At 46.9% G+C, this 13,993-nt stretch overlaps 1 protein-coding gene across 14 annotated transcripts in view; it reads right to left on the reverse strand.

Moving 5' to 3' along the window:
- The window catches only part of LOC144122196 (polyamine-transporting ATPase 13A3-like), a 738,347-nt gene that overhangs the window by 371,106 nt on the left and 353,248 nt on the right, over positions 1-13,993 (reverse strand). For all 14 annotated transcript variants that reach the window (XR_013312846.1, XR_013312843.1, XR_013312839.1 and 11 more), the window contains exons 18-19: positions 6,086-6,206; positions 89-213 (exon numbers count right to left, since the gene is read on the reverse strand). Coding sequence is in view for 6 of the 14 variants with exons in the window: in XM_077655777.1 (XP_077511903.1) it covers positions 89-213; positions 6,086-6,206 (246 nt within the window). In the remaining 8 variants the exon portion in view is untranslated. The remainder of the gene's footprint in view (positions 1-88; positions 214-6,085; positions 6,207-13,993) is intronic.

Consider the following 13,993-nt stretch of genomic DNA (forward strand, 5'->3'; position numbering starts at 1 on the left):
GCGATGATGATCACTACGCTGGCATCATTCAGTCGGTATTCGGCTACCATCAAAAAGACGCATCGCATGCCTAGCGTTTGTACATTACCTGTCACCATCAGGCATCTGATACCAGCCCCATGAAGTGTGCTGACTACTGGTGTTGTATCAGGCTTCATCACATTTTGCATCACGACGAACCCCAGAAAGGTTAAGGCATTCTCCACTTGAGACCTGGAAAAGAATATGTACTGATGTCAAACCGCTGCAATCAGCCGCATCAACAGGACTCACGGCTGATCCGCCACAGAGTGGGATCTCAGCAGTCCAGAGGAGCTTAATAAATAATGAAGTGGTTTGAATTGTGAAGTGGAGCTTTGGTTTTTCTGCAAGGCTGGGCGTTTCAGGGCGCTCACCTGAAATTGGCTCAGCTTTTCGCAAACATTTTTCGAACAACACATCTCTTTCCAAGAAGCGTGCATCGCTTCATGAAACAGTAGTCATACACAGAAACGCAATTCGTCCGTAAAATACTGCACCCACAGCTAACCATAGGAAGAAGACGCAGCGCACATAAATCATGTTATGGAGTATTTGCGACATTTTATTTTAACATTATGCTTTACCATGTTTTATTCTAGTTCATTGAGACAGTACTGTTTGTATCTCTGGCTCCGCAATGCGATTGGAGGGCAAGCGGAGTGCTCCGAGATTTGCGTTTGGATGGAAACGGCAACGATGTCCTCTCGATTGATCGGTAGCCGCACTTCTGGAAGCTTCAGTTTTTTCTTGGCGCTACTAAGAAGCTCAGTCTACGTCCACCGGCAGAGCGCACAGGAGCTTCACCACAACGAGGCCTGACTGAAGGTTAGTAACGCTCAGTCAAGCCACCGAGAGCGGTGACGAGCTTGCGGGTATAGGATTTTGCACTCACAGAAATACCAGCCACCTTTGAACAGTGTGCGTTGAAAATGGTCACTGGAATGATAGCTAGCCGCAAGTAAATGTTGCATGCTGAACACAAATTTGTCTATACAGGAGTAGAATAGAGTAAGCTGTCCTCTAGCATGACGTATAGAATAGCGCAACAGCAGACAAGGACATGAAAGAACACACACGAGCGCTAACTTGCAACAGTTTATTGCGGAAGAAAGCCTGTAGATATATATGACATGGCGATACATTGCGCAAGCGTGGCAGACAGTGAATTGTTTAGTGGCTTCTGAGGTAATCTAATTCCTTACTAGATAGCCCAACAGAGGGTTTCGCTGTGCAGTTATCACCTAAGCTATCTATCATTTCAGCTTCGATTATGTCTCGCGTGAGTTTGCAAGTGTTTTTGGCAATGACCGTGCATGCTTGAAAAAGAGGTTTGCACTTGGATTCACATTTTCTGCAGTGCGCATCTAAAAAACCACCTTTCTTTTCTTTAAAATTGTAGCGATGTTCACGAAGGCGCTCGTTTAAGCACCTTCCATTTTGGCCTACATACTTCCTTCCGCATGTCAATGGTATGCTGTACACAATGGATTTAACGAACTTAGTTTGAGGATTTATCTTGCACCCACTCTTTGTAGCAGGGCCTGGTCTTGTCAATCTGCAAAGTTTCTTCTCTTCTCTAGAGCTGAAAAAATGACTTTCACTTTTGCCCGTTGTCCAATCTTCTTCAAGCGGTGGGACAAGCCGTGGATGTGCCGAATCACAGCAAGTTTCTGTTTGTTTAGTGGATGGGACTGTGGTAGAGCATGAGGGTAACAGATCTCCTTTAGGAGCCTTTCGGCAAAACTTACAAGGATATGCATAGGAAAACCGTATCGTAAAATCGTAAAATCGTATTTGCAAGATTCAAAAATCTGAATGGCTCCGGCTTGCTCGGTTGCATAGGAAACTACTGGAATTACAAGTCTGCTCCTCCGCAGAACCTATTACCGCCAAGAGACGGCTTCAAGAGCTGTTATCCCTGACTGACCGCACCACAGAGTTCTTCCGGCAGCTTCAACTCAAGCAGCTTCGCGACCGTCTTCCTCAGAAGCATCTCGCTACTAAAAGCCCTGTCCACCTCCTAGAATGTATAAGCTTACCAGACGACGTGCACCATGCGCTGGCAAGGGGACCAAAGTTTGCCATTGACAAGAACAGGACCGCTCCGGAACTTCTTTCCCTTGTACGACAAGTATATTGACGTGTTCTGCGGATGACACTTCGCGCTGTGTATCGGAGGGTGTGGACGCCTTGAACCACGGAAAACCCCCTGCGCCGAAGTTATCTGTCAAACGCGTTTTGACGTTCTTGAGGGACCACGAGCTTTGCGTATTGTCGGCGGACAAGGAGGGTGGTTTTTCACTTATGTCACATGGGCTGTTCAATGCAAAAGCCTTGGAAGCTGTCTCCAATGCTTTTGATCCTCTGCGGAAACGAACGACATCTAAATTGAAAGCAGAAGCCAAAAAACTGTGTAATAGGCTGCAGCTGGACAGGCTCTCAAAAGGCATAGAAACATCAAAGTATGACAATAGTGAAAACAGCGCTGAAGAAGAAGCCGGAAGGCGAAACGAGGAAGTGACAGGAAAGAGCGCTGACTGACAACTGAATTTATTGAGCGAAATTTATTGAGCTTTCTTTATAAAAAGAAAGGGCTTGGAATGTGTCAGTGACGGGTCTAAATCCTTGTACGGAAGTGAACTTGACTTTTTGGAACAACATTGCTAAAATTTTTAGTGTTAACTACGCGTGTTTCAATCGTTGAGTGTCACTGTTGCATCGCTTTTTTGTTAAGGTCAGTGAATTTTTTAGCCTTACGTTGCTACATTCTATCAATTTTTATTCTTTCCAAATTCCATTTCTTCATTTTATATCGGTTTTACCCTTATTATCTGCTATGGATGTTTTATCGGTTTTTATGGCTCTACACCTTGTGACATTAAGTGTTTAAGTCAACATGTAGTCAACATGTAGTTCTTGTTTCCTTCCCCCCGCCGCGGTGGCTCAGTGGTTAGGGCGCTCGACTACTGATCCGGAGTTCCCGGGTTCGAACCCGACCGCGGCAGCTGCGTTTTTATGGAGGAAAAACGCTAAGGCGCCCGTGTGCTGTGCGATGTCAGTGCACGTTAAAGATCCCCAGGTGGTCGAAATTATTCCGGAGCCCTCCACTACTGCACCTATTCCTCCTTTCTTCTTTCACTCACTCCTTTATCCCTTCCCTTGCGGCGCGGTTCAGGTGTCCAAAGATATATGAGATAGATACTGCGCCATTTCCTTTCCCCAAAAACCAATGATTATTATTATTGTTACCATCCCTTTGAGTTTCTGCGGACTTTTAGCCTTTTCACCCTGTTGTGGTTTTATCGCTTTTATGGCTCTTTACACCATGTGACATTAACTGTGTATAGTAATTGAGTGTAGTTTCCTTTTTGTTACCACCCCTTTTGAGATTCAGTTCACTGTTGGCTTTATCACCTTGTTTTGTTTTTATCGCTTTTTGGGCTCTTTGCATCATGTGACGTTGACTGCATCTGACTATCTTTGCCACTGCCTTCCTATATATTGCGCAAGTTTCGCTCAATAAATTCAGTTGTCAGTCAGGGCTCTTTTCTGTCACTTCCTCGTTTCGCCTTCCGCCTTCTTCTTTAGCGCTGTTTTCACTATTGTCAGAATGGACCAACTAGCCCCGCAAAAAGTTCTGCTAGATCAAAGTATGACCACCTTGACGTCTTTTTGAGTGCAAAAACGCACAAGGTGGGCGCTCCATTCTTGGTGATTGCTTCTGAAAATGATACGTGGCAAAAATCTATTGCTATGTTTCTCCAAGAAAAGCTCAACCTATTGCAGATAGATGATCCCTTCCTTGTAAAGGATTCCGATGGTGTCTTAGATTACATAAAGTCTTCATCGGACAAGCGCTTGAGAGGTTTCTCTATAGATATTAAGGATTTGTTTTATTCGTTACCGCAAGCTAGTCTGCTTTCTTGTGTTCAGAACTCTATTGACAAGTTCGGAATCTTAGCTTTCCAGAATGCTTCGGGTACGTCGAGCAGTGGCTTCCTAGAACATTTAAGCCTTTACCTTCGGTCCACTTTTATTCAATGGGACGGACTGCCATTTTTGAAGAAACCGTGTATATGCATTGGGTCGTGAATTGCACCCGTTCTTTGTGATTTATTTCTAGCCGAACATGACAGAGGCCTTTGTAGCCGCCTTGCTAACTTAAAAGTAACAAAAGCATTTAGATATGTTGACGATTATTTAATATTCCTTGACTGTCAATCTGGGTCTTTTGAAGCACTTGTCACTAACACACTAAGCGTAGTACGCGCAGACTTATCGCCTCTTATCATTAGCCATGAATTGCCATCAGAGGACAGTCTTCGCTTCCTTGATATCAGGCTTTTATTTCAAGACGATCAGATTTACTGGAAATACGAAACACGTGCCAACAAGCCACTGCTCTCGTATGACTCTGCGCATTCCAAACTTGTCAAGAGGGGCATGGCCAAGTTATGCTTCACAAATGCCATAAAAAAATCCTGCCCTCAGCTAATGACCGAAAGTTTTGCTCAACAAGTACAGAGGCTAATTGAAGCCGGTTTTCCTACGCATGTCCTTGTAAGTGTTGCCGAAAGGCTCCTAAAGGAGATCTGTTACCCTCATGCTCTACCACCGTCCCATTCACTAAACAAACAAAAACTGGCTGTGATTCCGTACACTCACGGCTTGTCCCACCGCTTGAAGAAGATTGGACAACGGGCAAAAGTGAAAGTCATTTTTTCAGCTCCAGAGAAGCTGAAGAAACTTTGCAGATTGACAAGACCAGGCCCTGCTACAAAGAGTGGGTGCAAGATAAATAATCAAACTAAGTTCGTTAAATGTACGGAATATATTGTGTACAGCATACCATTGACATGTGGAAGGAAGTATATAGGCCAAAGTGGAAGGTGCTTAAACGAGCGCCTTCGTGAACATCGCTACAATGTGAAAGAAAAGAAAGGTGGTTTTTTAGATGCGCACTGCAGAAAATGTGAATCCAAGTGCAAACCTCTTTTTCAAGCATGCACGGTCATTGCCAAAAACACTTGCAAACTCACGCGAGAAATAATCGAAGCAGAAATGATAGATAGCTGAGGTGATAACTGCAAAGCGAAACCCTCTGTTGGGCTATCTCGTAAGGAATTAGATTACCTCAGAAGCCACTAAACAATTGACTGTCTGCCACGCTTGCGCAATGTATCGCCATGTCATATATATCTACAGGCTCTCTTCCGCAATAAACTGTTGCAAGTTAGCGCTCGTGTGTGTTCTTTCGTGTCCTTGTCTGTTGTTGCGCTATTTTATACGTCATGCACTACCGACAAGCCCAAACTGCCACCTTGTTGTCCTCTAGCACACCCGCTTTCAGGGTCAGGGTAGGGAGCCCAATACCAAGTTAGAGCTCGCACACTAAATATATGTAAGGCTTACGCTTCGTGACGAAGGCATATTTTAAGCCTAAAGCATAGTACCTTGACACAAAACTTTAACATTTGGAGGTGCTTTTTAAACGCCGCACCAGAAGTCTTGGTGATAGCATATAGAGGAGATCGAAACATCACTCCAAATGTTCGTAACTGCTAGACGGTCGCATGTTTCGAAGAGGAATCAGTTTCCCTTGCTTAGCTTAAGTATTCCGAATTATCAGTCAAGGGAACCTTCCCCAATAGTTGGGCCGAATATCCTGTTCCTTGAAGGAGCAGCGCTAGAGGGCTCCTTACTCAATTTTTACACCAATATAAGCTGATTTGTGCTTAAAGTGCAGATATTTGCAAACAGCTTAAAATAACTTCGCAGGAAAAAATACATACGTGAAATAAAGGCTCCCTATTATTATTAATATATTCACGTTGACTGCACAAGATAGCAGAAAACGCTTACTCCTGAGAATAACTTTAGATGAAAGCAGTGCTTGTGCGTCGTCTATCTTTCAGGCCGTGGCCTAATGTTTATCATTACTTTTGAGAAACCGAAAATAATGCAATAATCATCACACGTTAGATGTCTAGCACAGAAGAGACATTAAACTTTATCTCTTGCAGGTAGTAGGTTAAAGTTTGCAGATGATCTGGTGTGCCATTACCTGTCCACTCGTTGCACGTGGTGCCACGTCATTTTTCTTTCAAGACGCCGGTAAGCAACAGCGACGACTCGGAATCCTTGCAACGTGTAACCTCGCAGTACTTCAAGGTAATCGCCAGGCACTGAAAATTCCAAGCACACAATAGTCAGCCAGCCGTGAGGTGGAGCCCATTGCGACGACGAAAGAGTTGAACTGAACTGAGTTGGATAATGAGGGAAATATCTAGAAGAACAAGAATTGGGTGGAGCGCATATGGCAGGTTCTCTCAAACCATGAATGGAAATCCACCATTATCCCTCAAGACAAATGTCTACAACACCTGTATCTCACCGGTACTCACCTATGGGGCAGGAAGGGTCCAGCTTAAGTTAAAGGTGCACTAAAGATGAATCAGAGGTCGTTTTTTTACCGCGGAAACATGATCTACCCGTTCCGAGCATTCTTAAAAAATTAGAATTAATGTCCAGCGCGCCGGTTACCTTAAATTAAATCATGGTAAACGTCCCGGCTTCCGCCTTTTTTTGTTGCGATAGCTACATTACGGTAGCATTTCGAACCTTCAGCGTGGCGGCTCCGTGGCGGCCCTGTGGCTGTCACGTGGTTGGTCACGTGGTGCGGAGCAGCTGCCGGCGGCGCGGCGCCGTGGCTTATCATGGGGATGGTCACGTGACCATGTTCCACTCGGCCAGCTGTAGCTATCGCGTCACTCCAGGTTTAACCAGAGCTAAACCACCGCCAAATTTTTTTTTTTAACTCAACGCTGAAGGTAGCAGGAGTCAACCAAAGCGTGGAGCGCCTTCCAGCCAGTCCTGTTTCGGCTTGCCGCTCTCTCGTCGGCGGAGTGATGCGTAAATCACATTGTCCACTGTCCACCGACGACCACGATGTCGGTCTGCAGCAGCCATTGGTACCTGCCATTAGCCGGAGCGCAGGTCCAGTAGGTAAAGAATTCCGCGCCTTGCAGGCACTCGAGAGCATCGTCAATTCGGTGAAGTTGGTACACATATTTGAGGGTAATCTTGTTCAGACGACGGTAATCAACGAAAAAGCGGATGCATCCGTCTCCCTTCCACACGGGAACAACGGGGGAGGCCCAGCGATGTCGACCACGATGTCGACGACTCGTTGTCGTCGTGCGAGCGCATCAGCGCCTGCAACAAGTGGGACGATGCCACCAAGCACGGTAACGTCATATTCTATCTTACTGACGTAGCCAACGTGCGGTTACGAAATCATGAGGTCGACTTGCCTACCTGGTATTCCTTCAAGACCAGTTTCTCGGAGGTATTCGGCCGCACAGCTTGGCACACACTACGCGCCGAACAACGCCTTCTAGCTCGCGTTTAGCATTCAACGATACTTTCACGAGTTATACAGAACACTTTGTCGACCTGCGGAAGCGCATGAACCCATCAATGCTTCAGGCCGATAAAATTAATAACACCTTGAAGGGTATCTCCGACGGCCCCTTCCATATGTCGATAGGCAAAAATCCACAAAGAGTCATTGATGCTATCCAGCTTTGCCAGAGCTATGACGTCCTCAAGAAGCAAAATACTTTTCCGGCGTGCTCGACGGGTGCCTTCCTGCGCCGACAGTTTTTTTTTTATTGCGACAGTGCGCCTGCTGGCATGAAGTATTTGCAAATGTAGGTACACACTGGACTGTCGAAGAATCCAGTAACATCCAGTGGTGCGCCCCAAAAATCCAATCAACTACGCCTGATGGATAGCCTGGGGCCATTCCGCACCGGAGAAGGTGTTTGCGCCGAGAGTTTGCATCTGGTTTCTGACCCGGGGTTACTGCTTCCAAGGTCATGGCTTTTATACGGGAACGGGTGGCCTTCCAGTTTTTGCCCCTGCTTGTGTACGGCGACCGTGCGCCAGCTCTTGATTCCATGCTTTGACGCACCATGCAGTAGCAGGTCGCCGACGTTTTCCCTCCAGCCGTTGGCTTCCACCAGTGACCTCCCATCTCACATACGCTGAGGTTGCCGCCAGACCACGACGCCTACGTCTCACACCCATCCGTCGCGCCGCTGCCACCTCTGCCGGCACCTATCGGCACCTATCATGCCGCATCGTCATGAACCCATAGCGCTCCCAGGAAAGCCGCCCTATATGTTATGCCTGTAGCTTGCCGGGCCATGTCGCACTGCTTTGTCGCCAACGCGCGCTGAGCTACCGGCACGGGGCACGCCTGTTCCACTACGACCGAGCGCCTCCTTCGCTACCCATTTCCTCCGGTGCCCCTGCGGACTCATTTCACCTTGACCGTTCTTCATACGCTTCACGCCGCTCGCCTTCTCTCTGTCGCCGATCTCTCTCTCCCATGCGCCGCCGCTCACCTTGCTGCCCCTGAGTAAAACTAACAGCCGCAGTGCCGGAGGCAAGAACTGCGCTTCTATCAAACTGCCCAAGACCGTATTGTTGATGTGTTATCGATGGCGTCGCCGTTCTCGCTTTTGTGGACACGGGCGATGCTGCATCAGCTATTAGCGCCGCCCTTTGCCGAAGACTACGTAAAGTGACGACGCCTCTTTCGAACTTTTGCTTCCGCACTGGAAGCTCGCACCACATTCAACCCCTCACGGCGTGCACAGCTTGCCTTGTACCCGCGGCGCTGCATGCTTCGCCAAGTTTTTCGTGCTGTACCGCTGTCCTCGCGGTATTATTCTGGCTGTGACTTTTTTCCCTTCCTCATGCGATAATCGACTGCGCCTGTGCCAGCATTGAATTGTCTCAGCTCTGTCCCGCTCTGCCGTGCGACACCTCTCCCTCAGGCGGTAAAATGCTGGTCGCTGACGATAGTGACATCCCTGCCTTCTCTACAACTCTGGACATCTGCGATTCTGATTCGACTGTTCTCACTCCGACTGATGCTGCTGCTAGTCGCCACCGCTTCCGCCTTCCGTTCGCTCTTCTGACTATCTGCGATGGCCACAGTGAAAATGTGCGCCTCGAACTTTTTTTCTTGCCGATCAACACTTCTCCGTCGCGAATGCCTGAGACATGTCGAATCAGTCGATCAGGCTCTTACATACTCCGTCTCTGAATTTACTACCCTTTTCCATATAGACGGCATCGATTCGCCTACTGCTGCGCCAAACAAAGACACCATTTCTGTTTTTCCCGATATATCGATGCTACCCTTTCGCCAGCCCAACGCGCTCAGCTCCTCGCATTACTTCGGCGTTTCCGCCTGTCCTTTGACTTCCCGCACACATAACTGGGCCGCATATCCGTTGCCACTCACCCCACCAACATTGGCACGCATGCCGTTTGCGCCAGCGCCCGTATCGTGTGTCGCCCACTGAATGTGAAGTCATTAACAAAGAAGTGAATGTCATTCTCCAGTGCGGCATCAACCAGCCTTTCCACAGCCTCTGGGCTTCCCCCATTGTTCCCGTGCGGAAGGAAGACGGATACATCCACTTTTGCGTTGATTACCGTCGTCTGAACAAGATTACCCTCAAAGATGTGTACCCACTTCACCGAATTGACGATGCCCTCGACTGCCTGCAAGGCGCGGAATTCTTTTCCTACTGGACCTGCGCTCCGGCTACTGGCAAGTACCCATGGCTGCTGCAGACCGGCAAAAGACGGCATTTCTTACGTCCGACGGCCCATACGAATTTAGCGTCATGCCGTTTGGCCCGTGCAATGCGTCGGCCACATTCGAGCAGATGATCGACACAATTCTCTGCGGACTCAAGTGGGACGTGTGTATGTTGCTTGGACAATGTCGTCGTCTTTTCTAGAGACTTTTTTCCCTCCTGTTCCGCCTCGAGAGGTCCTGCGATGTTTGAGCGACGCCGGCTTGCAACTGAACTTGAAGAAGTGCTGTTTCGCTGCCTGGCGGCTTACCATCTTAGGCCACGTCGTCTCCAAGGAAGGCGTCCTTACCGATCTTGCAAAACTACGTGCAGTGGCCTTGTTCCCGCGATCCATTTCCTTGAAAGAGCGTAGCTTCATCGGGCTATATTCTTATTTCCACTGCTTCCTGCTTAATTGCCCTTCCATCTTGTCTCACCTTAGCGGCTTGCCGAGGACCACAACCTTTCATCTTGAAAACGTGCTTGTGATGCAGCCTTTTCCAGGTTTCGGCGCCTTGCGGTGTCCCCTCCTATCCTTCGCGATTTTGACCACAGTCATCGCATGGAAATTCCCATTGATGCCAGCGGCGTGGTCCTCGGTGCTGTTCTCGCCCTATAGGAACCTTGCTTCTCTGAACATGTTGCGTAGGCCAGCCTACTTTGACCAATGTCGAAAGTAATTGCTCCGTAAGAGGAAGAGTGCTGAGCAATCATCTGCGCTGTTGTAAAGTTCAGACCTTAGATATAAGGGTCGCCCATTATCTGCCATAACTGATCAACCCCTTACAAAAATGCTCGTTGAGGGCGTGTTGAAGTTCTTGTTAGCGGACTGAATATGCTACTTTGAATTCATATTGAGACCAGGAAGGGCTTGCTCTGGTCGAATGGTGATTCAACACATCATTCTGAATCTCTGCTGTGGTAAAAATCATTCCTAGGAACACGTTCCTATTGCACCAGACGGACCAACTACCGACGCAATTTTTGGCGGTATATTGATATTTATCGTTGCAATTTCTTGCTAACGTGACGCCGACAGCCCCAGTCGTGTAGTGCTCCATGCACACACACGCACAAACACACGTTTGCGCTTGTATACATAAATACATACACTCAAGCCTATACAACCATAGGACAAAGAGCATGAAACAGTACTGCACACGAGGCTATAGCATGAACAGACTAAGAGTGCACATCTTTTTCATCTTATGCGCCATCTCATGCTTCACCGTTGTATAATTCTACACACGGGTGTTCGGCCCCGGTGTAGAAGTAGATGCGGTGGTGTGGCTCTGCATCACTGAGCTCGCGGGTTAGCTTGCAAGTTTGCAAGTTAGTTTTAACGCGTCAATGGGCACGTGTGCGCTTTGTACCATGAAAACTATGAAACCTATGAAAACTTCGTCTCTGAAGTCTCCCAACGCATATACCAATAGAAACACAGTAAGAAGAATTTTTTAACTCTCCCTTTTATTTATTTGCAGTGCCTGCATAAAATGAGTGGAAAAACGTTAATTACTGCCTTCACAACCGTCCGATCACAGCACCAATTTACATTACGCGATGTTGCTGACGGCAAGTTGTCACGGCGTCTTGGTTCAGCCCAGGACAAAACACGCATTGTGCGGCGAGTGAGTGCATGCTACAAATTTTCTTCTCCATTTCCTTTTCCTCTAGATAAATGTAAAACGCCGTGTTGTACGAACAAGCTAGCTTCCTTTTATTTACCATCGGCGATCGACGGCTGTAGATGCCGCCTTCTGTGACTGAAAAGCCGTGCGTGGTGGCGTTCAATGTTTCCTTCTTTACGTACACCTCCGGCCTTTACGGTGCAGAAAAGAGTGCCTGAACTATATTGTTTGTATTTGCTGAAGTCAATTGGGTAAATAAAGCAGCTTTGATATTAGTCCTTTAAAGAGGAATTCGATGCGCAACCACGCTTGTGGCTGAATGTTTCTTCAGTCGCATTCTTTTTTTCGGAAAAGAGAAAAACGCCGCTGGACGTTTCGCTGCGGAAACCGCAACGCAGAGACATCCTGCTACTGCTCACAGTCACCGAACCGACATCCGCTTCCGGTTTTCTGTCAGGTGTCGCCACTGCGGCAGCTTATGACGTCTTTTATTATGACTCAAACTCGATCGGAATACGGCTCCAGGAAGCGCACTTCACCCCAACCGTATGTTTTCACTCACTGTTTCCATTATCTCAGCATTATTCTATTCCATTCCATTCCGTTATCTCACTTCATAAATCCGGTAGTACCGCTTCCCCATATAACTACCGCCCCAATATCACTTACCAGTATCCCATACAAAATCTTCAAGCACATTCTTTACTCCGAAATTTTCCACTTTCTGGATTCAAACTCGTTTTTTTACACACGCACAACACTGCTTCCGAAAAACATCGTCTTGTGAAACGCAACTAATTACCTTTAGGCATAAGCTCCACCTAATCCTTGACCGACGCTCCCTTGCCGATTGCATTTTCTTAGATTTTGTCAAGGCATTCGACAAAGTTTTCCACAAACTTCTACTCTTAAAATTAGCGCTACTTAACCTTGACCCCAAAATTATTACGTGGCTAGAACACTTCCGTTGTCATCGTTCCCAGTTTGTATCTTGACACGTTCATACTTCACCTTCTAGCGCGGTCAACTCTGGAGTGCCTCAAGGCTCGGTTTTAGGTCCCCTTCTTTTCTTAACCTACATTAATGACTTACCCCAGCAGGTCACTTCTAACATGTATCTATTTGCCGATGACTGTGTTGTGCTCAGAGAAATTACTAGTGACCAGGATGTCAACACGTTACAAACTGATCTCAACGCTATTTTGGATTGGTCAAATCACTGGCTCATGCCTTATCAAGCCTGGCATTCTTTCGACTGCATTTACTGAAAGAATACCAGGCAGCTGCTTGATAAGGCACGCGAAACAATTCGTGCCTTGCAAGGAAGGAGTTGCTTATTCTCTGCCTTTGTTATGATGGCAAGTTTTACATGGTCGAAACTGGCCGATGTGTTAACGAAAGAGTGAAGGAGCACGAATACAATGTCCCTCGTGTCGCCACCAAAGGCCAGGTAGCAAAACATTGCGGAAACTGCAAAGATGACGAAGACGAGGAAGACGATGACGACTCTAAAGTCTGTATTCCACTCTACAATAAATGCTCTGCGATAGCAAAGAACTGCGACTGGCTAGCTACAGAAATAATAGAAGCCCACCTGATAGCTAGGACCTCTGACCAATGTATTTGTACTCCCTCTGTAGCACTGTCAGATAAGGAAAACCGTTACCTTGATTGTGAACGCTAACTTGTGAATGCAAATTTTGTGCCTGCTGTAGCGGGGATATCTCCCACGTATGACTCTTACCTGTTGATACGAGAGTGTATGTGCTACATTTTAGATTGTAACATGCATATTTCACTGCTTATTTCGAATTCTTTTCATGAAACGGCGTTATTGAAGTAACCTCAGACGCGCTTTGTTTGCGATATTTTCTTTATGTTCCTTTGTTTGCTATTATTGCTGTTTTATCCCCTATCTTGATTGCATATGTTTCGCTTCATGTTGTATGCTGCCCTGTGTGTAGGGGCCGAGGGGCTCGACAAGCCACATCTTACTGGCTTTTTTCCCTCGACCCTTTCCATGTGTACATGGAAAATAAAGAATTGAATTGAATTGAATGTACTGGCGTCTTTGACTGTCACGCAAGTCAAGCGTGCTTGTTTCCTTCCCGGCCACTAGGGCAGTATGGCGGCCAATAAACGTTTTAGTTGTGAGTCAGCGCTCTGTGTTGTGTCCTCTCTTCTCTGTCCCGTTTGTCGCGCTGTTGTTGATTATCCCACTTCATGGTTTCGAATACCTCCTGTAAACAGGCGGTGAAGAGCATTGGCGAGATCGTGTCCTTACATGACGCCCTTCCTTATTTGAATTTTATTGCTGACTTTATGGAGGACTACAGTAGCCGTGCAGTTGCTATATACATCTTGCAGTATTTCGACATAAGGCTCTTCTACCCACTGATTACGCAATGCCTCTATGAAGGCTGAGGCTTCCGCTGAGTCGAATGCTTTCTCGTAATCAATGAAAGCTATATATAGAGGTTGGTTATATTCCGCGCATTTATCTATCACCTGATTGATAGCGTGAATATAATCTATTGTGGAATATCCTTTACGAAAGCCTGCCTGATCGTTTTGTTGATTAAAGTCTAAGGTTGCCCTGACTCTATTAGCGATTACCTTAGTAAATACTTTGTAGACAACTGATAGTAAGCTGATCGGTCTGTAATTTTTCAAGTCCTTGGC

This window comes from Amblyomma americanum, chromosome 2 (genome assembly GCF_052857255.1).
Source record: "Amblyomma americanum isolate KBUSLIRL-KWMA chromosome 2, ASM5285725v1, whole genome shotgun sequence".
Classification (NCBI taxonomy): domain Eukaryota; kingdom Metazoa; phylum Arthropoda; class Arachnida; order Ixodida; family Ixodidae; genus Amblyomma; species Amblyomma americanum.